The following is a 22,529-nucleotide window of genomic DNA, read 5'->3' as shown; positions in this document are numbered from 1 at the left end:
AAGTAGGCTGTGTAAACAAGATGGGTGGGATGAATGACGAGTCTATAAGGGAGTGCCATAGATTACAGTAGGCAATTTTTATGGCTATCATAAAATACCTTCCCAAACTGACTTAAAAGGAATGATGCATGTTGGCTCATAGTTTCAAATCTATAAGGATTTTGAGGCAGGGAGTATGCAACAAAGCTGCTCATCTACAGCTGCCAGGAATCTAAACCAGGAAAGACTCAAGGCATAGATGTGCCATCAAAGGCATAAACCATCTCCCCTCATGGCCCAGTGAAACACTTCATTGGACAAACTTCCATCTCCTGGTAAGTCACTCACTCCAAATTCATCAATGGATTTCTCACATTAATGAGATGAATGAAATGAAGGTCCTTGTGATCTAGTGACCTCTTAATTAATACCACCAGCTGAGCGGGGTGGAGGGAGAAGAGGAGCCTTCAACATTTGAGCCTTTTGAGGTGACTCTGCATAGTCAAAACAGAAAGCGATCTTAATTCCATATGCAAGTCCTTCTACAATTAGCAGCATTGAGTCACCCCCAGAAGTGTAAGGGATATGGGAAAGTATCTGTAGACAAATGTATGTGTTGGGGCTATGACTTCATTCAAAGGAGGTGATGAGAAGGCAGGCCAGAAAATGAAAGTACACTCCATGTTAAGACATCTTTAAGGAGAATGAGGACCTGCGCAACCTCATTCAAGTCGCAAAGTTCTTCTGTCATGCTATACAGTTCTGATTTCAGAAAACAAAAAGGAAACTGAACTAGCTTAATGAAAACACCACAAGGAGAGCTTGAATGCAGTCCAGATCCATCTGGACTTTTGTTCCTTTCAAATGACCGTTTCATTCTTTCTCCTTGCATGGAGTACGAACTTTTTCTTTCCCAGGAACAAAAGTCCCAGGGAAGAGACTTGGTGGAAAGGACTATCTCTCCTCTAATCAACAGTGACTGAGGCATTTTTGTTTGTTTAATGTCTCAAATTTAGAGCCACCAGAGGGTTGTAACATGGATAGACCTCCAGGTCCAGAACATACGAACTGAAGGAAGAGGCTCTCAGCAAATCACTCCAGCTCCTTGTCTGTGGTTTGCTAAATAACAAGTTACTTACTGGTCAACCCCCTCCGACCCAACTCAGTTTTAAGTCTCAGCCACGCAATTTACTCAGCTGATAAGATTTTATTATCACGTCACACTGCAAAGTGGGGAAATACAAAGTTCTGTTTCTGCCTCTGGCAATGCAGATAGCATGTCCTTCCCATACCAGGTAGAAAATGTTCTCTGTGATCGTGTTCCTCCTTTTGCTGATTCAGCACACATGGAAATCTGATGCGAGCAGACCTGTAAAGCTGTAATTCTTGGGTATTTTTCTTCTAATCCTTATGGCCCACTCTATACCACCTTCCTCTAGACATCTCTGTTTCTAATACGGAAATGTTCTAAGTTAGGCTTTTCAAAAAAAAAAAAAAAAAAAAAAAAAAAAAGACCAGGCAGTATTAAATATAGCATGCTTGTGTAAGTTACAATTTTCATGTCCATTTGTAAGCTTGAGAGCTGTTGGCCAAATGTCAACCTAAGGCCAGGTCTCTATTTGTGTCTCATTCAACCAGAACCTGGGGAATATGGGTCAAGAAAACCTGAGCTGAGATTTAGACACCAATTATGGCCACACCACCGGCAACTTAATGTGTGGAAATAGGCTCTAAAGAGATGGTAAAGTCTATGAAGTGTATGAATTGAAACTAAAAGCCCTCCTCAGCTAAGAGTTATCGTAGAAAATATAGGTGACGTTAGGACACACACAGAGGTCCAGCCATGGAGGGGCAGCAACAGCAGCATAAGGAAGGAGTTTTTAATTTTCCGGTACTAAGAATTCAACCTAGGGTTCATGCATACCAGTACTGTGTCCTCAGCCCTCCGAAGATCAGTACAGACAAGGAAATTATCATAACAGGCACAACTAGGAAACAGCTTGAAATATTTACACATCTAATCTTTTTTTTTTCCCCTCACAATGGGAGCTTTAATGTAGTTATTATAATTTCCTCACTTTTGCAAAATGACTGTCACCGGAAACTGGACTCTAACGAAAGTCCAGAAGCTTGAGCAAGCTCGAACTCCCTGCGGTCCCCTAGAAGCAGCTCGCTTCTTTCACTTGAGTTGTTACTGGGGAGACCCATGTTAAAAACAAGCAGCTTTTATGGAGAAGAGGTATCTGAAAGTAAGCATAAGCTCACAGAAGGCAAGTAAATGGGGCTGAGAATTCATTGAGTGAAAGGGAAGAAACCAGAGCGGGGAGATGATAAAGATGGAAACAGGAACCTTCCAAGCCCTCCCACGTGTGTGACTCTGCAGTCAGTGCCATTCCAGTCAAGTCCCCATGGCTTGCTTAGGCTTCATTTTCTTTCCCTGCCCTGGGCTGATTCTGGGTGAAAAGCGCACTCAGCTTGTTTGACCTGCAGTGGGCCTGTTGCAAGCAGTGGGTGCAAGGAAAGGCTTCAGGCTTCAGGCTTCTGTTATTGCCATTTTCAGCTGCCTGGAAATTCTACAGGGGTGGGGTCACAGGCAGAAGGACTGGGAGACCAGGAGAAGGGCTCCCACAGAGACTGAGGAAACAGGCTGTCTTGCTTTTAAAGAACACTTGATATTTTGTATTTATTCACTGCTTCCAGAGAAAGGAAGAAAAAAAAAAAGGCCAAAATAAAATACCGGACACAAAGCAAATCAGAAACCTCTGGTTCCCTAGGGTTTCTGGACCCAAAGCCTTGCAGACCACACTAGGTCTTTCCAGAGGTGTTTTTCTTTTTCTTTTCTTTCTTTCTTTTTCTTTCTTTCTTTCTTTCTTTCTTTTTTTTTTTTTTTTTTTTTTTTGGCTTAGAGAAACGTAGTCTCACAGCTACAGCTGTCAATGCCACAGCAATTACAAGGCCTCAAGCTGGCTCTGCTATGGACTAAACTTAACAGTTTGAGTACTATAGTTATGACCTCCTAAACTCCTTCAGACTGAAAAGCATAAGTTTGAGATAGTTTGCATAATTTTAGAATCCAAAGAGGCGGTTTTACAACTATGGTTTTTGGTTTGTTTGTTTTGTGTTTTGTTTTTAGTTTGACCAAGCGTCATCTTGTCATCTTGGGAGGGTGGGAGAGATGGCAGGTTTGAAAAAGGAACCCTTGGCAGGTTCCACCTTACCTGCGAGGCTAACCAGTTACCTACAGTATCCGTTTTAAAGTACGAAGCATGGAACGTGCCGGGCTGATGGAGGGGCACAGAGATATTTTTTTTCCCCGAAAGGAAAGCTGATTTTCTATTTCTAGACAAAGTCCTGCGTGGACTGATGGCTTGGAGCAAGGAAGAACACGTCCTTTCCTTGTGTCAAAATTTTTCCTTCAGCAAGCATCCCCGCCGCCGATGGACTGAGTCCCCAGCTGTTCAGGGCCTCTTGCCAGGGCAGCCGCGAGGGGACGTTTCGGACGGCGGTGGCCTCTGCTGAGCCTTTTGGATCCCCCTTCCCCAAGTGCCCTCCGCCAGCTCCCTCTGCCTGACAGGTGTTTTCCGAACTCAAGGGGCCGAGGATTTTTTTTGGGGGGGGGAGTGTCTGAGCCAATGAGATTTCTCCTTAGGGGGAAGGCGTGGCCACACGGGTCAGAGCAGGGGCGGGGCTTGCGCAGCTGAGCAGAGCCCGGCTGGTTGCGTGGAGGGTTGTTTGGTTCCCACCCCCACTCCCCTCCACCTTTTCCCCCCCTTTCTTTTCTTTTCTTTTTTTTCTTTCTGTCTTTTTCTTTCTTTCTTTCTTTCTTCCTTTCTCCCCGAGTCTTATTAATTTCTCTGTGGGGCTGCGGCTGGAGACCGCGGAGCGTTGGCCATGGACGCTCCGGAGCTTTCACCACCGCGATGGCTGGACAAGTGTGAGGAGAGCTGACAGTGGGGGAGAAAAATAAATAAGGGGACAGGATCCGGGAGAAGCAGAGAAGCACTCCGCTCCCCCCGCCCCCGCCTTTCCCTCCAGATTTGGACAGGAGGTGCAAGGAGACTGAAGAGAGAGCCGAACATAGCCCGGCTTTGGAGGGAAGAGGCCGGAACCCTGCCGCCTCTTTGCAATCAACTTTTTTTGGAAGCCTTTCTCTCCCCCCCTCCTCCTTCTTTCTTTTTATTGTTGACCAACCAGTGAGAGAGCGAGCGAGAAAGTGAGGAGGGAGCGAGCGAGCGAGCGGAGCGGAGCGGCACTCCGGGAGCTGAGCTGCTCGGCGGTGCTCGGAGCACCAGCCGCACAGACGCGCACACTCCCAGCCCGCGCGCGCGCGCTCTCTCTACCGCGGTCCTCCCTCGTCCGGTCCGCGGCTCCCCGGGGGCCCTGGAAGCCCCCCGGAGCCGACTCGCTCGCCAGCCCCGCGCGCACCGCGCCCGGACCCCTCCAACCCTGACGACCCCCACCACACCACGCGCTCCCGGCTGAGGGGGGTAAAAAAAAAAAAAAAAAAAACAAAAACCAAAAACAAAAACCAAAAAAAAAAAAAAACAAAAAACCCAAAAATCTGCTTCGTGTGCCCGCCAGGGGCTATGCCATTTGGACATGTAACTGGCAGCGCGGGATCCGAGACTTGCCCAAAATGAAGCTGGCGACGGGACTGTGCATCTGGGGGAGCCTGCTGGTGGCCGCGGGGACCGTCCGGCCCATCGCTTCTCAGTCAGGTGGGTCGCCGCCGTCTCGCGGGTCCCCCCACGAGCTCCAGCTGTCGAGCCCGCCACCGAGTAGGGTGGCTCCCTTCGCCTCTCCACCCCTCTGTCCCCCACTGGCTCTCCGGTGGCTGGGACCACGGGGCCGGGGCTCCTGGCTGGCTGGGGTCGCCCCCTCGCTCCATCCCAAACTTACCTTTGTGTGCGCGCGCGAGTGTTTTTATTGATGCTACCAACGTCTCGGCTTTCCTGCCTCCCGCTCCCCCCCACCCATCCCCGGTGTTATTTATTTATTTTTCCCCCCTCTCTCGCTCTCTCCTTAGCCCCCTTCTCTCTTCCTCGCGCGTTTTCTGGGAGCCTAAGCGGGTTCGCTCCCGCTGGCGCCCGCGGTTCCCGGCGTGGGAGACCTAAGCCCGACCATGTAGGTTCCCTCCTCCTCGGGCAGGGCACGGGGTGGGAGGGAAACCAAACAAACCGCAACAGGAGCTGAACCGACCCCGACCCGGCCCGGGAACCGCTGCACCTCTGCGGGCTGCAGGGAGGTCCCGGGGCCGCGCCTGCCTGGCCCTCCCGGGGTGCGGAGCGCGAGCGGGGAGGGAGCCGGGCTTGGCACCTGAGCGTGCCCGCGCGCCGCCGCCCGCCCGCCCGAGTCTCCGGCACCCCGCGGGGTCACCCCGGACTCCTCGGCTGGAGCGCACCGGGCGCGCGCCTCGGCCAGGGGCCAGGGGCTCTGGGCCTTCTCTGTTGGCATCCCCGGGCTGCCTGCCGATTGACTTGGGGGGCGCTGGCTCGCCTCCTTGCAGGATCTCTTAAAAAAAAATAAAAATAATAGTAATAAAAAAGCCTGGCACACTGAGCCCCGAGCCGGGCCTTCCCTCCCGGTGCTGGGCTTGGCTCCCGGAAGAGTTCTTCCAGTAGTGCAACTTGCGGTTGGCCTGAGATCCTCCAACTTCTGTTTACTGCCCGGCTAGGCTGCTGAGCCCGCGGGTGGCGCTCCTTGACGTAGCCCGAGGCGGACGCCCTGGCGGTGCCCGGAGCGCAGCCACTGTTGGCTCAGTCGCTCGAGTCCCCAGGTATTTGGACAGAAAAAAAGGACTAGTTGACCCCGGAGAGGCAGTGCAATGTCGCTGGATTGCTAGGGCGGCCAGGGCCAGTGACAGCAGCCGTGAGGTGGTGGAGCTCAAAGTTTTTTGACACTTGGCACTTGGGAGTTTCCCAAGGATGAGCGGAGGGGACAGGAAAGGACCGAGGAGGTGCGTGTGTGTGTGTGTGTGTGTGTGTGTGTGTGTGTGGTGTGTGTGTGTGTGTGTTTGTGTGTGCGTGTGTGTGGTGAGGCCAAGCTTGGTGAGAAGAGGGCTTTTGGAGAGGCAGAGAGATTTCCGGAACCTTCCGGGGCTGGTGGCGGGGGCGTGGGAGTCGGCTTGAGAAGATCATGCATCCAGGAGTGGCGACAGGGAGAGCTTTGGATCCCTAAAGGGTGTCCTTCTGACCTCGCCGGGAAAACAAGCAGCTCGCTCGTTTTCCCGCTCCGCCCCCGCCCCCGCCTCCCCCTCCTTGCCTAGTAAATAACAAGTTACAATCTCTGAGCCGTTCAAAATGACCTTCGAATGGCACATGTGCGCCATTTGTGCTGGCCGTTTGCATACCCCAAAGACTCCGGAATTCTTCGTGCATACCAAATCCTGCTCTCCGGCCACCTCTGGAATCATAGCAGCAAGGACTTGAGATTCCAGCCGCCTGGTTACATCCCTCTCCAGCTCCCCACTCCTGGAGCCCTTCGCCTCTCCCCTCAATGGGTTGATTATGCACGTCGACCCATTCAGACACACTTGCAACTGTCACGCAGGCTTAGCCGAGAGGAATTTCTATCAGGCCACCCTACCGGGGGGCTGTCTGGTTTGGCCTGGGCCGCTGGGGGATCCCCGATTCGAGTCCTCAGCGATTTGGTATTTTAACTGTGCAGCTCCCGGTTGTCCCGGTTGGGCTACGCTATTGCCGAAAAGTCCTTTTTCAGAATTTAGGCAGGGAATGTAATCCAAATTAGTTCTGCAGCTGTCCCCTTCCACGTCTCAGACGACACCAGCCTGCGCCCTAGCTCTGCCCTGCTCTTTTCCCCGGGCGGATCGTCAGACCCACAAGTGAGCCCATTTAGAAGCAAGGAGGATTAGCGTGCCATTGTTGTTCCGTGTGTGACTCTGTACTTGAAATTCTGGGGGCACAAAAGAGAGCCTCACTTGTTCAAAACACAAAGTGATCTAGATGAAAGGGCCGCACAAAGAAGACCTCTCGGGTGCATCCCTGGTATAATTGCAACAAGCATAGTTAGGTGATCTATTGGAAACTGTCCGTGCCCTCAGGGACTTTTTTTTTTTTTTTCCAGGCACCTTCACTGCACCTGGCAGAGAAAGTTCAGCTTGTTTTAATATAGTGCTATTATAAAAACAAGAGTCTCACACTCCGGTGGTGAGAGTGAGGCTCTGTGTGTGTGGCTGTGCATGCGTGTGCGTGGCTGTCTATCCAAGTAAACACACACTGCGTGTCTTCTCACTCGCGGTTAGCAGTCAGTAGCAGTTTGGAAGAGTTTGTTTTGGTCCAAATGAGAAATTAAGTGCGGATAAGTAAACTAAGCTGCCAGAGGGCGACAAGATGTTGAGTGGATTGCTTTTAGATGAAACAAATTAAGGAAACGAGGGAAGACAATCTGCTTTTCGCATTATTAGACACGCTTGGAGTTCAGGGGAAAGTGGCATATTTTTGAAATGCTAATTTCTTAAGCAGAAGGAATGCACCTTATTTACTGCTGTATGTGAACGGAATAAAAACGTACAGTGGGAGAGTCTCTTGTATGAACTTCAAGACGTTTCATGGGAAAAATTGTACATGGGAAACTTGGTTTTTCTTTGGCTCGAGGGGAAAAAAAGTCACCCTTTGAGTATTTTAAAATGATTCTGAAGAATTATCGTCTCGTTACCAGTGATAAATTTTATTTATGCATGTTTTAGCCAAAGACCTTTATATGGCGATTCCACCTGAAGGAATAACTCTAAAATGTTTGCCTTCTTTCTGTGGTGGAACTTATCAATATCGCTTTAGTACTGAAATTAAAAAAAAAATACAGTAGTGTTGAAGTGACATTCTCCTGAGCCTTCATATGTGGTGGACAAGTTCATTTCATTCTTGTGTGCAAGGTAAGGAGTTCCCCCTGCATTTCATTTAATTAAAGTGAACACATCTCCTACAAATTTACAGTATGTTATTTCCCCCAAAACTCTCAGTGGTATTCTACATTTGTGAAGACATTATTAATAAAACTTACATGACAAAAATATTACATAGATTTTTTTTTTTAAAAAATGCATCAATTGGCTTTCAAACAGTGTTTTCAATGAACATGCCCATGGGCACACTGTCCCCTTTTGTTCTTTTAATTTTGAAAACTCTGCAGATGTACGAGAAGGTAAGTGCGCAGGCAGGTTGGAAGAAGAAGCTATCTTCCATTCAGGATACTTATAAATAGACGAAGACTTCTCACTGTAGCTGCAAATTACTTGAAAACACTACAGGTTTCTACTGTTGAGATGAAGTGGACAGTGCCCTGGCACTCTCGTGATCCCTTGTTTTTCTCTTCAGCTCAGCCGCCTTTATTTCAATCATGCATGCAGAGAAAGTCAAGTTTCTTGAAAAAATCAAGCACTTACAGCGTTTTATATGTATGTATTTTTCATCTAGTCTCTGAAAAATGTGTCTTAATTAGAAAATTACGTTAGGATGTTTACAAGGGCTTGCATTTGATGGAACATTTATGTATTTTTTTTATTCTAACCTGAACACAGTGTTTGCATTGGCTAATTTTTTTTTTGAGTTTGCATTCACTTGATAGAAAATCATATTTCCTCCTCAAAGTGGATTCAAACATTTAGTATTCATGAGCTTTCATCTCTTTGGTTCTTAAATAGAAGTGCTATTTATCATCTGTCTTACACATTCACCCTTTTCATTACTATGGATTCCTTACGTATTATTTATTGAGTTTAGGCACATGTGGATATATATTTTCCCTTCTACCACTAAGTGTATTCATTTTGTGTGTGTCTTTCCCAGCAACCTGCCACTCAGCCCCTGCAGGAGTTCCCTAAGCCAGTTTTCATTCTTTCTCTCTGGTAAATCTGATATGGCTGGTTGGCTGAACAATCGTAAGCCATTCCATTGCTCAGATGTATTCCTGAAAGAAAATAAAACGGCATCGATCCCAGTTCACTAGGGCATCTCAAAAGCCCAGACTCCAAGGCCAAAATCTTCCCACAGAGAAGTACCTCTTTTCCTTGTGCTCCCCCTCTTTTCTCCCCTTGACCATGAAAAGGTAGACAACTGCCACCTAACAAAGGCTACTGACGAAAAGAATTGTGCTCTCAGTATTCTCTGAAGCTTGATTCCAGCCACCTTGAAATGGCTATGTAGAGTGTACATTTTACACAATGTACTAAATTAGCCCATCTTCAACACTGCAGTGCGTTTTGTGCTCTGCCCAGTTAGTTATTAAAAGTTTATTAAAAACAGTTTGCGTTTTCAAAATAGCAATGACTTTTGGTATTACAGTGTTCTGCTGCTGTTGGATGCCCAGGAGTGATGAGTAAGTACCCAAAACCCAAATGAAGCAGATGATCAGAAGGGGTATTCAGATCCCAGAAAACTTACTGACATTTATCTGCTTAATTTTAAGCTTGCAAAGGATACTTTCTTTGTGTGTGGATACATTAATAGTTACATTGAAATCAGCTAATGCATGTTTAAATCTACAATAGTCTATGATAAATATCAAGTGTAAACATGTCAGGAGCATTCTGTTATCTTTTACAGTGATATGCTGAATGTGCTCTACAGTAGAGAAGTCAGGCATAACAGGAGCCTCTCCCAGATTATATCATCATAGATGGTCTGTTAAATTAACATTTCACCATATGGAACCAAGTTGGCTCTTTTTCCCCCTAATATTCATTTTGTGTAATATAAATATTGAACAGTCAGAGAAAAATATTTTCATTATTGCTAGTAGGGTTATTGATATGGGTTTATAGTTTATAATGAGAAAATATTTTTCATTTATTTATTTGTTTTGAATGAAAAAGGTGATAGATAGCTCATTGTTTCTTGAAACTGTAGCACGTCTGCATAATTCTAAGGAGACTTTACCTGCCTGTATTGGAATTAAGAGCAGCACAGACCATAGCCATATGGTTTAAATCAGGATTCCAACATCCCAGGGATAGTTCTTCTAAGCTCTTAATGTTTTCAGCATCTCATTCTGTGTCTTTCTGAGTTAGATTACCTGCCTGGGGGGAAATGCGTGTAAAATACTGTATATTTCTCAACTGTGTAGCAGTTTTCCACAACAATGAGTTTAAAGCCTTCTGTGATGCTGAGATATATTCTAGTAACCAGTTAATTGTTTTTGTACAAGAAATTCAAGTTGTACATACAATTAAAACATTTGCACATATGTTTATAAACACACCACACACTCACTAGCGGGCTGTTTAAAGAAACAGTTTAAAGAAACAAGGAGGTTTTTGACTCTCTATCATTAGCTTGTGACAACTTCTCTCAAATAATACTTTTTGGAATCACTCTGTGGTCTGTTCATATATCATTGTTCACGTCTTTCTGAGTTATTCTGACATGGTTTTAAAATTTTTATTTTTCCAAGCTTTAACAGAAAGATTTTAAGGTCACTTTCTTGTCTTCTTGTTTTATCCTTTTGAGATTTAGAGAGAGACAAGACAGCACACTTCCATGATACAATGTTGAAATATGTGGTGATCTGGGAGCTGGTTATAAAGAAGCTTTTGAACATGAAGTAATCGTATCATAGTTATTTCCAAATAAATGATTGCTCACAGGCCCATCATTTTGCACAACTCCAGGGGGCAGCAGTGAAGCAGAATTTAATAAGAATGGCAACTCCTGCTCTGTGGGCTGCACAGCAGCAGCTCTGTTATTGAGTGATGGGAAAGAATAAAGCACTGAAAAAAATGTGAGAGTTGAGGGTTCTGGTGTCTTTGAAAAGGCTTGGGTCAGACTCTCGGCCTATTTGCATACCTCTGTAGGGGCTAAATTTGATGCCTCAACTATGAACACATTGGAAGTTGTTAATGAATCCATTGGAAAAAAATGGAGGTTTAAATGGACATGGGGGCAGAATAAGTTGTTTTAAGGTTACTTTTCGAAGTTGATATCCTGTTGTTGTGCAAATTCAGGTGTGTAGACCTAGTATCAGAAGCAGGTTTTTATTTTTTCTAAGCCAGTTTTTTCTTAAAGCTGCAGAGAAAAGCTGGCTTCTTGGGACCTACTTTGAAGGGGTGTGGTGTTTCCTTCTTTCTACTCTGCTGGTCTCTCTTCTTCTCCGTTCTGGCTTCAGAGAAATCTAATGCCCTTTAGAAGATACTGATCTAGTCTTGTCTTTTTACATTTTTGTAAAGAAATTGGGAGCAGAGGAAAACAGGGTGGTTTTTTTTTCTGTATTATTTTCTATAAAACACAAAGAAGTGCTTGAAAAGTTGTAAACACTCAAAAACAATAAATGAAAGGTTTTGCCAAAGAGAATAGCAAAAAGTGCAATGAAACAGGTCCATTCCCATTCTAAGGGACTACCTACCCTGCCTAGCTCTTTCTAAGGCAAGATTGTGTGATTAACATTAGCATTGTTGTATCTAGGTCATAACACTGGATGGCATATTTAATTCATGCAGTGTCATGATGATTAAAAAATAAAGCACATTCTCAGGAAAATTCTAAGAGGATATATATATGAGTTTGTAGGTCTACTCTAGACTTACTTATTGTAAGTAAGTCTTACTTCTTGTAAATGAAAAGTTTACAATGGTGAGTTTTAGTGAGTTCTTCCTCACCACTAAGTTAGTGGAGTCCCTTAACCAACAGACCCAAAGGAGCCTATCACATTCAACCAGCCTCTACTGAACCCAAGGCAATTGTGTTTTCTTGCCACAGCTCTTCTTTGAACAACCACATAGGGAAAGCTTCCAATATGGAGACTTTATGATCTTGTTTCTATGGCACAGTTGTCTCTTTCTAATTGGTTTCTCTGCAAGATGCTGCCTCTGTGCTTTGTGCCTTGCTGTTGATCTAATCTTAACTCTTGTCATGGAAGAGCTCCTTCCAGTGCACGTGCTTTCTAGAGCAAGAGCAACATTCTCATGGGCCCTAGTGACAAATGGGAGATTTAAAGCTTGTTTTGGCAGGAAGAGTCACTTCCTGTTAGGAACTGGAAATGAAGATGGAGCGACCCCTCCCATTTATAAAAGATTAACATAGACAACATAAGACTTCTTGGGCAACATCATTAAATGTGTCCCATGAGTATATCTCAGGATCATTACTCTTCATCATGTTATTTCCAATATTGTAAGTGTTACTGAAGCATGCTGCATACCATTAAGAATATTCAATATGATGTTTCTGGATTTTGGGAGTTAAATGAATAGGGATCAAGTTTATATACTTATATTTATCTATACATATATGCACACAACTCATTGCCAGTTTTGGAACAATATAAAGGTGTTTAAAGAAAAGAAAATAACCACTAATTTTCCCCTCAAAATATCACACATGTCAACAATCAGTTGACATGTTACTTTTTGCTTCTTGGATCTTTTTCTACTCTTTTGTCTTTTGCTCATGTCTGCTTGCATATGCTTGTGTGTTAATAAATATTCTTGGTAATCCCAGAATATTCAGCCCTGAGGAAATCTGTCTTCTGGTCTTCTTTTTTCCGCTATGGTGTCTCCTGGATGATTAGGATTGAAAACGATGTCAATGGCTTCTTCAGGTCCCATGACATTGTCTTGAATGGGTACCAAATGTGTAGTTCTCAATTTCAAGACCAGTCTCCGTCACTGGCAGAAGGATGTCTAATACAGAGGCAGTGACTGCTGTGGTCTAGGAAAACTCCTTTTCGTAAGGTCTTTATTTGCCCTTACTCCCTGTCGGCCTGCAGAATATGGGAGTATTAATTTCTTTCTCTAGGGACCTATCAGAACTGAACAGAACTCAAACAGAATGTTTCTTCCAGACACATATAAATACTCTCATTTTAGGAGTTCCTCCGGCAAACCATTTTGTCTACAGTGATAGCAACTGAACCAGTTTGTTCTGAAGAAAAATTGGCGGCATGTATTAAAATTTCTTCCTAATATTGTTTTAAATAAAAATCTCAGAAAGGTCAGGGAAATGGTAGCACAAGGTCCTCTTTATTGGTCCCCTTGCCTTTAAGACCTTCCTACCACTGCTAGATAGCCATTCTAATACAATACATTATCCTAGTTTTAATTCTGAAATACTTTTGTGAATTCCATTGTGAAGCGCAAAGCCTGCTTAAATCATCTTCAGTTTTATTTTTAATCATTCCTTTGAGTTTTTAAAGATGCAAAAGCCAGGCTGCCTTACTCAGTGTTCCATGACCATGCCTTGCTTATTGTCTTTACCTCTGCCGACTCTCTCCCTTGTAATTTATGGCTTATTTGATGCCTTATGCATGAAAAAAAAAAAAGGTTTTGAATAGTTTAACTTCACGTTGAATTGCATCTATACGTTATTTCTCCCTTCAGTTGACTACAGTGACCTTTGAACCTTATCAATATCACCTTGTCATCTATCATGTAGGTTTGGTCTTTGAGTGCAAGTTTTTATCTCCTGACTAATATGAGCTAAAGAACTAGTAAGCACTTAAAGTGTTTTTTTTTTTTTTTTTTTTTTTTAACAGACAAATGATATACGCTTGCTGGAATACTTTTAAGTTCATTCGTACATGGTTCTTATTTGTAATTAAATCACACAGTTCACAATGTAAGCTGTTCTAAAAAAATAAATACAGATTTCTTAATAATAGATATTAGTTATGTTTACCCAGTGTATTTTTCTTTGGTTGCTTTCTTGTGCTGCTGAGGGTATTTCTTAAAATGGAATCTTTCCAAGATTGTCTGATTTGAAACCCGTTCTTAGATCTTGCTCATAATACGATACCAAATATTTCTGTTCATTTTATTTTTGGCAAGTTGAAAAAAAAATAAAACCTGAACATCAGCCTTAAACACACGTAACTGTTTTTCGATCCACTATTTTTTAGGTTAAATGGTAATTATACTCCTGCTTCTTATTCATCACTCACTTTAAATTTTAATCTGCTTAAGCAATAGGGATTTACCAACTATTAGCAATGTCCCCTCTGAAGGCTGGGACCATATTAAAAACCAGGGAGCAGAGGTTGAAGAGATTGCTTAGTGGTTAGGAGCATGAATCGCCCCTTACACAGGACCAACGTTTGACGCCCAGCATGCATCTCAGGTGGCTCACAGACACCCGTAACTCCCACTCCATGGGTCTAATGCCTTTGGCAACTGTGGGTGCCCTCAGATCAACATACATGTGGTATACATTCACACAGATATAAACATATACACATGATCAAAAGTAAATTACATCTTAAAAAATAAATCCAAGGAGTGGATATAAGGAGTTTAAGAAACCAGACTTTTCTTCACAAAGTCAAGTTGACAGCAATATGCACATTGTAGAATATGTCATTAAGTGATCTTGCAAATTTTGGGGAGGAATATTTGCTTTCATCCCTGATTCTAATAAGAATTTCATGAAAAATGAATTACAGACAGAATGTAACATTTTCTATTTCTAGAGGGATGTGATAATATGACTTTGTAATAGCTAAGGTTTCTCAGTATCCTAAAATAGGCAACTAGACATATGCTTACCATTTTGAAGTACTCTATTAAGAAAGTGCTAGCAAGGAAACTGAATAGGGGGTTCTCTTGGATGCTCTTTTAGATGACTGACTTGTATTTTGATAATGGTTGATGTGCTTGTAGGTTGTTTCAGTGCCAAATCCTATCAGGCAAAAATGTACATCTAAGCATCATCCCTTCTCAGGTTACCTTATTCTAGGGAACTGCCAGCCTCTCTAGGCTACCAGCGTTCACTAACTGTACTTTAATTTATAATTGCCTGAAAAAGTTAACGCCACCTTTCAAAATGTTAAGGGAGACCTTACTGAGACATTATTATTAATGAGAAATGGACAAAAAGACATTAGCACAATGTTGGAGCTTATTTTAAAACTCTCTTTATCCCTTTTTCTTCAAGAGCCCAGGAGAAGGGTACCGGAGAGATGGCTCAGGACTTACTTAACAGCACTTGCTGATCTTGCCAAGGATTGGGGTTCCATACCAAGCATCCACATGGTAGCTGTATCATGAATCTGGATCGATGGGGACCTGAGCATGAGTACTGAATCATATACTCATGCAGGCTCACACACATACACAAACAATAAGCCAATATATAAAGAAAGAGCTCATAATAAGGAAGTTTGGATCAGAGACTGTTGCTTCTACTTGTCAGTGAGAAAAGAGAAGGAAAAGAGATCTTGGGGAGGAGGAAGCCTGATTGGCCCTTTAGGGTGAGTGTGTCCCAAGAGCCAGGAAGCTTTCTCTGTGCTTCTGAGGGACTTTCATGCCCTCCTCACAGTTGCAAATGGAGCGATGCCCCACAAAGTCTTTGCTCCTCTACCTACCTGCCTTCTGTTGAAGGAAGACATTCTTGGCATTCCAGATGCTTCTTGTCTTCAGGTCCACAGCTCTTTCCACTTCCCCTATAACTACGTGAAGAAATTAGTTAAGGATAGTTGGTGCATAGTGCACCTTATAACTACGTGAAGAAATTAGTTAAGGATAGTTGGTGCATAGTGCAGAGTATTCTCCACGTTTTCGTTCATCATTGCTGTTCTTTTGTTTCGTTTTTGCACTGCTTATGTTAAGAAAACTTTTCCATATGTTTTATGTTCTTGAAAAAAAAAAACAGATGGCAATATATTGGAAACTGACTTTGTATGTTTTTCTTAACAAACAACAAAACAATAAAAAATTGTGCATGAGACACAGGGCCTTGGGACACATCCCTGCAGGGAAGCCCAAAAGTCAGATTCATATGGTAAGTAAGAATCATGGTAAACCTGGTTGTGACTATTTGAAATGGGTCATAAAAATTTTCTCTTGTGTAATTCTGTAGTTTATAGCATAATTTCATGGAACCATGCCACTGCCACATGCCACCAATTTTAGTATATGACAGCTGTATCATTAAGGTCCTGTTCCTTAAAATACAACTCACTGGATTTTTTTAATCACATTATTTAGCATGGATAAAATTCTATCTTTGACTTTTACCCTCTGGACAAGTTAAATGTGACACCTTTAGCCACAATTGCCGTTATTACTAGCAATGGATGAAACAATGCATCTAAATTAAAAGCAGTAGTCAGAGGCCACAGACCTTTGGTGATATTTTTAACTAATGTATCAGTACATAGGAGAAACAATAAAAGGATTAGTGTTAAAGTCATACACTTAGTATGTAAAATGCATCAGCTAAATAGTTAATATTTCCCAGTTGTTAACTTCGAATTTAGCAGCCCACTGTCCCTGGAGATGTATCAAAACCTCTAAAGATGTGCTTGGAATTAATGGGAACTGAAATGATTAGTATTCAGATATAATTCTTTACTCGCCTTTTTCTTTTCCTTCTTTTAAGTACAGGATGAAAATTGAAAGTATATAAGAAAAAGTCTTTGAGATAAATGGAAATAGACAAAACATTTCACACAAGTGTTGCTGAAAGAGGCATTCATTATTTTTGCTGAGCTTACTCAATTGCTTGTGGCCAGAATTAGCACACTCTGAGCCAGAGAAAGAGATAAGACCAACAGAATGGCATGCATCTAATTTTGTTTAGCAAATTTAGATCTGATACATGCTCTTTTACTCCTAGAAAATAGATCCATCACTCCTTGAAAGCTGCAGATGAGGCTCACCTCCCCCCGTTTTAACAGCTTTTGCTCAATATTTATAGGCTGTATAAAAATAAATTTCTAAGTACTATTATTTCTCACTGTCAAGATGAATATTGTGAAGGTAGATTTATTAATGGGAAAACAAAGAAAAAAATAAAACAAAAACATGTCAGTTGCTTCAATTCTGCCCATACTAAAAATGTGCTTCTACATGTATGTTTTATCTCTGGAATATCTTTGTTTCAAGGCCACACGTGGGGCTTCATGTGCAGTGAATGGTTCCTTTCTGCTTTGAGTACGAAATGCCATGGTTTTGTATATCAGTTGAAAACTGAGTCTCCTAAAATTCATTTCCAAAGTAGTGACTTATCTGTCACACAAACCAAGGGGGCACAGCCACCCTGTGAACCTTAGGTGTTATGAAGAAGTTGTATAATCCAAATGGATAAGTTTTTGTGAAATTTCTGATTTAAATAAAATTGCATGAGAAAATGCTCACAAAACAGGTTACAGGAAGGAAAATGATTTCAGGAAAAAAAAAGATAGGAAAAGGTAATATCCACGTTTGGAAATAGTTCAAGACTCATTTCTAAAAGAACAGTAAACTAAAAGGTATCAGAGACTTGTAATGTTATTTATATGTCTGCTAGACCTTGGTCATGGCTGAAGAATATATTCTCCATAATCAAGCTCACAATAGAAAATAATTCTCACATTCATGAATTGTTCATCTCATCATATTGCTAGTGGTTATTTCAAGGTTAATTTTTTTTTCTGAACTGCCTCTCTCTTGATTATGGTCTATGGTAATTGTGTATGTGCTGATAAAGCACATGAAGGCTTTGAACTTGAAGACATTTTTTACTTCCAACCTGTGTCAAGATCAAATGATTGCATACGATTCCCACTGAAATATATGAAGAAAGAATTTTGCTGTTTATTTCATAGTTCCAGGAATTAGGAGAATTTTGACAAATTAAAAAAAACTATGTAAAACCATGCAGAGGATATGTTGAACAAAACATTCTTCATCACGTGCACATATATTTCTTATGATTTTATTGTCTGTTAAAATAGCAAAGTACATTCTTCCTTGGCAGAATTTTCCAGTTTCTCTCTCAAGAACCCTTTCCTCATATTTATCCAGATAAGAAGCCGAAGAAGAGTTAACACCTGACACATTAATGGGCTTCCCTATTTCTCTGACATATGCTGTGATTCTCTCTGGTGCATCTGTTATTAGTTGCTAAATATTCTTAATATTATCCCTGAATGTAATAACATTTTTTCCTCAATGAGTCACGTGTAGGGCCAGGCGAGGTGCCACACAACTTTAATCCCAACACTTAGGAGGCAGAGGTGGTTCTCTTTGAGTTTGAGGACAGCCTGGTCTACAGAGTGAGTTCAGGACAGCCAGGGCTTGTTACACCTGGAAACCCTATCTCAGAAAAACCAAAACAACAAACAAACAAATCAGAGAAACCAGAGTTATGGCTGTATTGTGTGTTCACATCAGTGTGACTACGTGCGTGTGCATCCACGGAAGCCCGAAGTTGCCACTGGATGTCTTCATCTATTGTTTACCACTCCATATCAGAGTGGGTTGAACCCAGAGATTGCCAATTTAACTAGTGTAGCTTGGCATCTTCTCCCGAGGATGCCCTGCGCTTCCTAAGTAATGGGAACACAGGTCTCTCGCTGTCTGCCAGGCTCTTTTGTTTGGTTGGTTTAGCTGTTTCAGGTGTGTGCATGCATCTGGAACTCTCTCCCTTTAGGGCATTGCATGTACTCTTCGTTTATGGCGTATAAGAAGGAAAAAAACAAAACAAAACCATTGAAACTCATTTTTGAAAAATTAAAAAATATGATCAAAACAATATATGGTTAATCGAGAATTATAAAATTATGAACATTATTAAATCAACTTTATTCTGATACTCTTGTTAATAGGTTTAGATGTGTAGCTTTTTAAAAATATTTTTTGTTACAACAGAAGTAAGATACAGTTTTTTTTTTTTGGAGAATGAACAAAGAAGCATGGGGATGGATCTGCTTGAGAAGGGGACATGGTAATGGGCTTTAGTGTTTGGATGGCTGTTATGTATAAGAAGGATTAGCACTGTTCTGTGTAGCCTTGGAGAACAGAAACAGTAACAGCTGCTTGAAACTCTGAAGGCATCAGATTTCATCGGAACAGCAACAAGGAGTTTTTCCTCAGGCTTCCCAGAGCTGGAATCCTGTCTCAGGAGGCAGTGAGTTTCTTAGTGTAGGGGGTGGAAATCTCTAACCCAGCCACTTGCATGAGGGTAAGGAATGACGAGGCCGCTGAGGAACAGCTGGAAAGCAGCACTGGGGAAGGATTTAGATTCCCGACTTCTACCCTTGCCACACTGACTGAGGATTCATCACGAGCATGCCGTGCCCAAATGCCCTCTACCACCTGCAAGCCCGCATTCCTTATCTTCATGGCTATCACTGTGATTCCAGCCCTCTTTGCTTCTCACCATCCTACCTGTTCAGCATAGACTAGTGGATCCCTAGAAATGGTTTCAAGAGCTTGTTTTTCTCAAATATCAAAATATTCCTAGGTTTTGTTTTTTTTTTTTACAGTTAACATCTACGCCTCTGATCCAATACTAACACAATAAATTGTCGTGATTTTAAAAGTACAGAACAAAAGTGGACGAGGCAGGATGTAACCAAACAGTATAGTCTAAGCACCTATTTTTGGTGGCGTAGTTAGGCCTAGCAGAGAGTGTCAAACCTTGGCTTGCAGTTGCTGGTGAACGGTGAGGTTTTGAGAAACTACAAACAAAACAAACAAAAACACCTTTCCCAGGAGACTGAGGATGAAGACAGACGGTATGGGTACATTTGGAGCCCTCACTTAATTATAAATATGCCAGTCTTTTGTCAGCCATGGAAGGAGTTTACTTCCTGAACTTTGGCATTTCTGTGTCTTTTGTTACTACTTTGGGATCTGTGCTGAAAGATACACACCAAAAAGAATGTTTTTTCTTTTTTCCCTTAGGTTCCTGTTCTTTTAAAATTCTCTTAGATTCTCTTGTAAGGAAAGCACATTTCTGCAATGCACTGCTGTCTGCCCTGGTCATTCCGATTCATACACTTCCTTCCTATGGCCCACTATATCCATTTTGATGTCTGAAGTGCTGTGGCTGTGTTGGTACCTTTGATGTAGGCAGAGTGCCAAAAAACTACAAGAGAGGTGATGGTAGCCTTCTGCATAGATAAGGAGACAGATGCATAGAGATGATACCCTCCTCTGTAGATAAGGAAGCAGAAAAGCAGACTTCATAATTGGGTGAATCGTGTAGCTAGTCCTAGAAGAGGCAATATTTTATTTTAATCAATATTCATTTTGTTTGTGGATGTGTGTATTTCGGTGTTTGTGTGTGTGTGTCACATGTGTGCAGGTTCCTTGGAAGTCAGAAGAGGTCATCAGATGCCCTGGAGTTAGAGGTAACAGTGAGTCACCATGTGGGTGTTGGGAGCCAAATGCAGGTCCTCTACAAAGTCAGGAAGTGATTTTGACTGCTGAGAGATCTCTCCAGCCCCCTGGGGCAATATTCCAATAATCTGTTTAACAACTACCGGTTGTAATAATGCTTAAACATTGGGTTTTGCATGTATCTTTAAAGAGATAAGGAGTGAAGATATAATACCTTCAAAAATAATCTTTCAATTTCTAATGCTCTTGAAGATTCATTTAAAAAAATTCCAATTATGTGTATGTTTGTGTACCTCCATATGTGTATGGACACATGATCAGAGTCGACAAGGTAGTGTGGCCAGAAAGTCCTCTGCTACACCATCTCTCCTGCCCCTAAACTTACTTTACTTGTTAACTGTTTATTTAGGTAGACTTATGAAAATACGAAACTTAGAAACAGGATCAAGTATGTTACCAGCATTTATTTGTTGATAATACCTCTGCTAGGTTTTCACATTTATATTCCAGTGCATTTATAACTTCTCAAATACAGTAACCATTTCAATTATTTTTAAAAAAAATTGTTTTTCTATTAATTTATTTTTAATTAGTTACAATTTATTCAAATTGTGCCCCAGCTGTAGCTCCCTCCCTTGTGTTCTCCCAATCCCATCCTTCTACTTCTATCTTGCCCCTCCTGCAGTCCACTGATGGAGGAGGACACCTTCTCCTTCCCTCAAACCCTAGCCTATCAGGTCTCATCAGGACTGGCTGTATTGTCTTCCTCTGTGCTCTGGTAAGGCTTCTCCCTACTCAGGGGGAGGTGATCAGAAAGCCTGCCACTGCGTTCATGTCAGAGATAGCTCTGTTCCCCTTACTAGGGTACCCACTTGGCCCCAGAGCTGCCATGGGCTATATCTGTGCAAGGGTTCTAGGTTGTCTCCATGCATGGTCCTTGGTAGGAGTATCAGTCTCAGAAAAAGACCCCTGTGCTCAGAATTTTTTGGTTCTGTTGCTCTATGTATACTTATACAACCACTTTGTAAATCAATCTGGTGCTTCCTCAGACAATTAGGAATAGTGCTACCTCAAGATCCAGCTATAACACTCCTATGTATATATCCAAAATATGCTCAAGTATACAACAAGGACATTTGTTCAACCATGTTCACAGCAGCTTTATTCATAATAGGCAGAAGCTGGAAAAAACCCAGATGTTCCTCAAGTGAGGAATGGATACAGAAATTGTGGTACATTTACACAATTAGAATACTACTCAGCAAGTAAAAACAAGGAAGTCATGAAATTTGCAGGCAAATGATGGGAACTAGAAAATATTATCCTGAATGAGGTAACCCAGAAGCAGAAAGACACATATGGTACATACTCACTTATAGGTGGATATTAGACATTTAGTATAAACATACTAAAATCTGCACACCCAAAGAAGCTAAGCAAGAAGGAGGACCCTGGGTAAGATGATCAATCCTCCTTCAGAAAGGCAGATGGAATGGACATCTGAAGAGGGAGAAAACAGGGAACAGGACAGGCATATACCACAGAGGGCCTCTGAAATACTCTACCCAGCATGGTATTAAAGCTAATGCTGAGATGCATAGCCAAACTTTGGGCAGAGTGCAGGGAATCTTATCAAAGAAGGAGATGAAAGACCTGGAGGGGACAGGAGCTCCACAAGAATAGCATCAATTACTTTCTTAATTCAATAATGTGAATTAAATTATTTAGGATAAAAGCAAAGAACTAAATATTTTTTAGAGTCTCAAATGTGACTGTGAGTTAAATGTGTAATCTTTTAAAACTCCGGCTTTCTCATCTCCAGAGGAAATCTTATACTCACACCAACTGCACCATTGCAGTATTAAATAATATTGTAAAATATTATCAGGTCCATGTGAGAACTAAGTAAATGTGAATGGTTTTATGTATAATTTTATGATATTAAAAGGAAGCTTAACCTAGTTTTGCACATTGGTCATCGCAGCCATTAGGAAACTGTGGTAGGGTCACAAATTTGAGGCCTTTATAGTTTATAAAGTGATATTATGCTTCAAATTTAAGCAAACACAATTTATTTTTTTAAAGAACATCTTAAGTATGAAGTTGCACCATGTCCAGGGTGAGAGCTTGGGCTTCTATTTCTTAAAAACAGGACTTGAGTTTGCTTCTTGTGTTTATGCACAGGAGATATAATGGTTTGCAGAATGAATGTGTACCTGGACTTGCACAGACAGTAGAAGTAGACTATTCGGGGAAGGAATTTGGCCCTCTCTGAGGGGCAGTGGTCTGAAATCATTTTTCCTTCATATTCCATTTTTATAGTTTTGGTCTTAAAAAAAAGGTTAGAAAGACAGTTTTGTTCCAAAGATTTATGTTTACCCTGCAAGCCTGAATCACTGTCCTTTCATCCTTATTGTTTTTTTTTAGAAGTGCCTTCAAGAGAAAATGGTTTTTAATCAAATTCATGAAATAACTTTTTTTATTATATTTTTATAGATAT

The 22,529-nt window shown here is 42.0% G+C and overlaps 1 protein-coding gene across 5 annotated transcripts in view; it reads left to right on the top strand.

Annotated features, from left to right (window-relative positions):
• The first annotated feature begins 3,719 nt into the window (after nucleotides 1–3,719).
• Erbb4 (erb-b2 receptor tyrosine kinase 4) overlaps nucleotides 3,720–22,529 on the top strand; it is a 1,096,075-nt gene continuing 1,077,265 nt past the window's right edge. For all 5 annotated transcript variants that reach the window (XM_060368567.1, XM_060368566.1, XM_060368564.1 and 2 more), the window contains exon 1: nucleotides 3,720–4,697. In XM_060368567.1, the coding sequence (XP_060224550.1) occupies nucleotides 4,616–4,697 (82 nt within the window). In that variant the 5' untranslated portion in view covers nucleotides 3,720–4,615. The remainder of the gene's footprint in view (nucleotides 4,698–22,529) is intronic.

This window comes from Meriones unguiculatus, chromosome 15 (assembly GCF_030254825.1).
Source record: "Meriones unguiculatus strain TT.TT164.6M chromosome 15, Bangor_MerUng_6.1, whole genome shotgun sequence".
Lineage (NCBI taxonomy): Eukaryota > Metazoa > Chordata > Mammalia > Rodentia > Muridae > Meriones > Meriones unguiculatus.
This window is presented reverse-complemented; position numbering and strand designations above follow the sequence as displayed.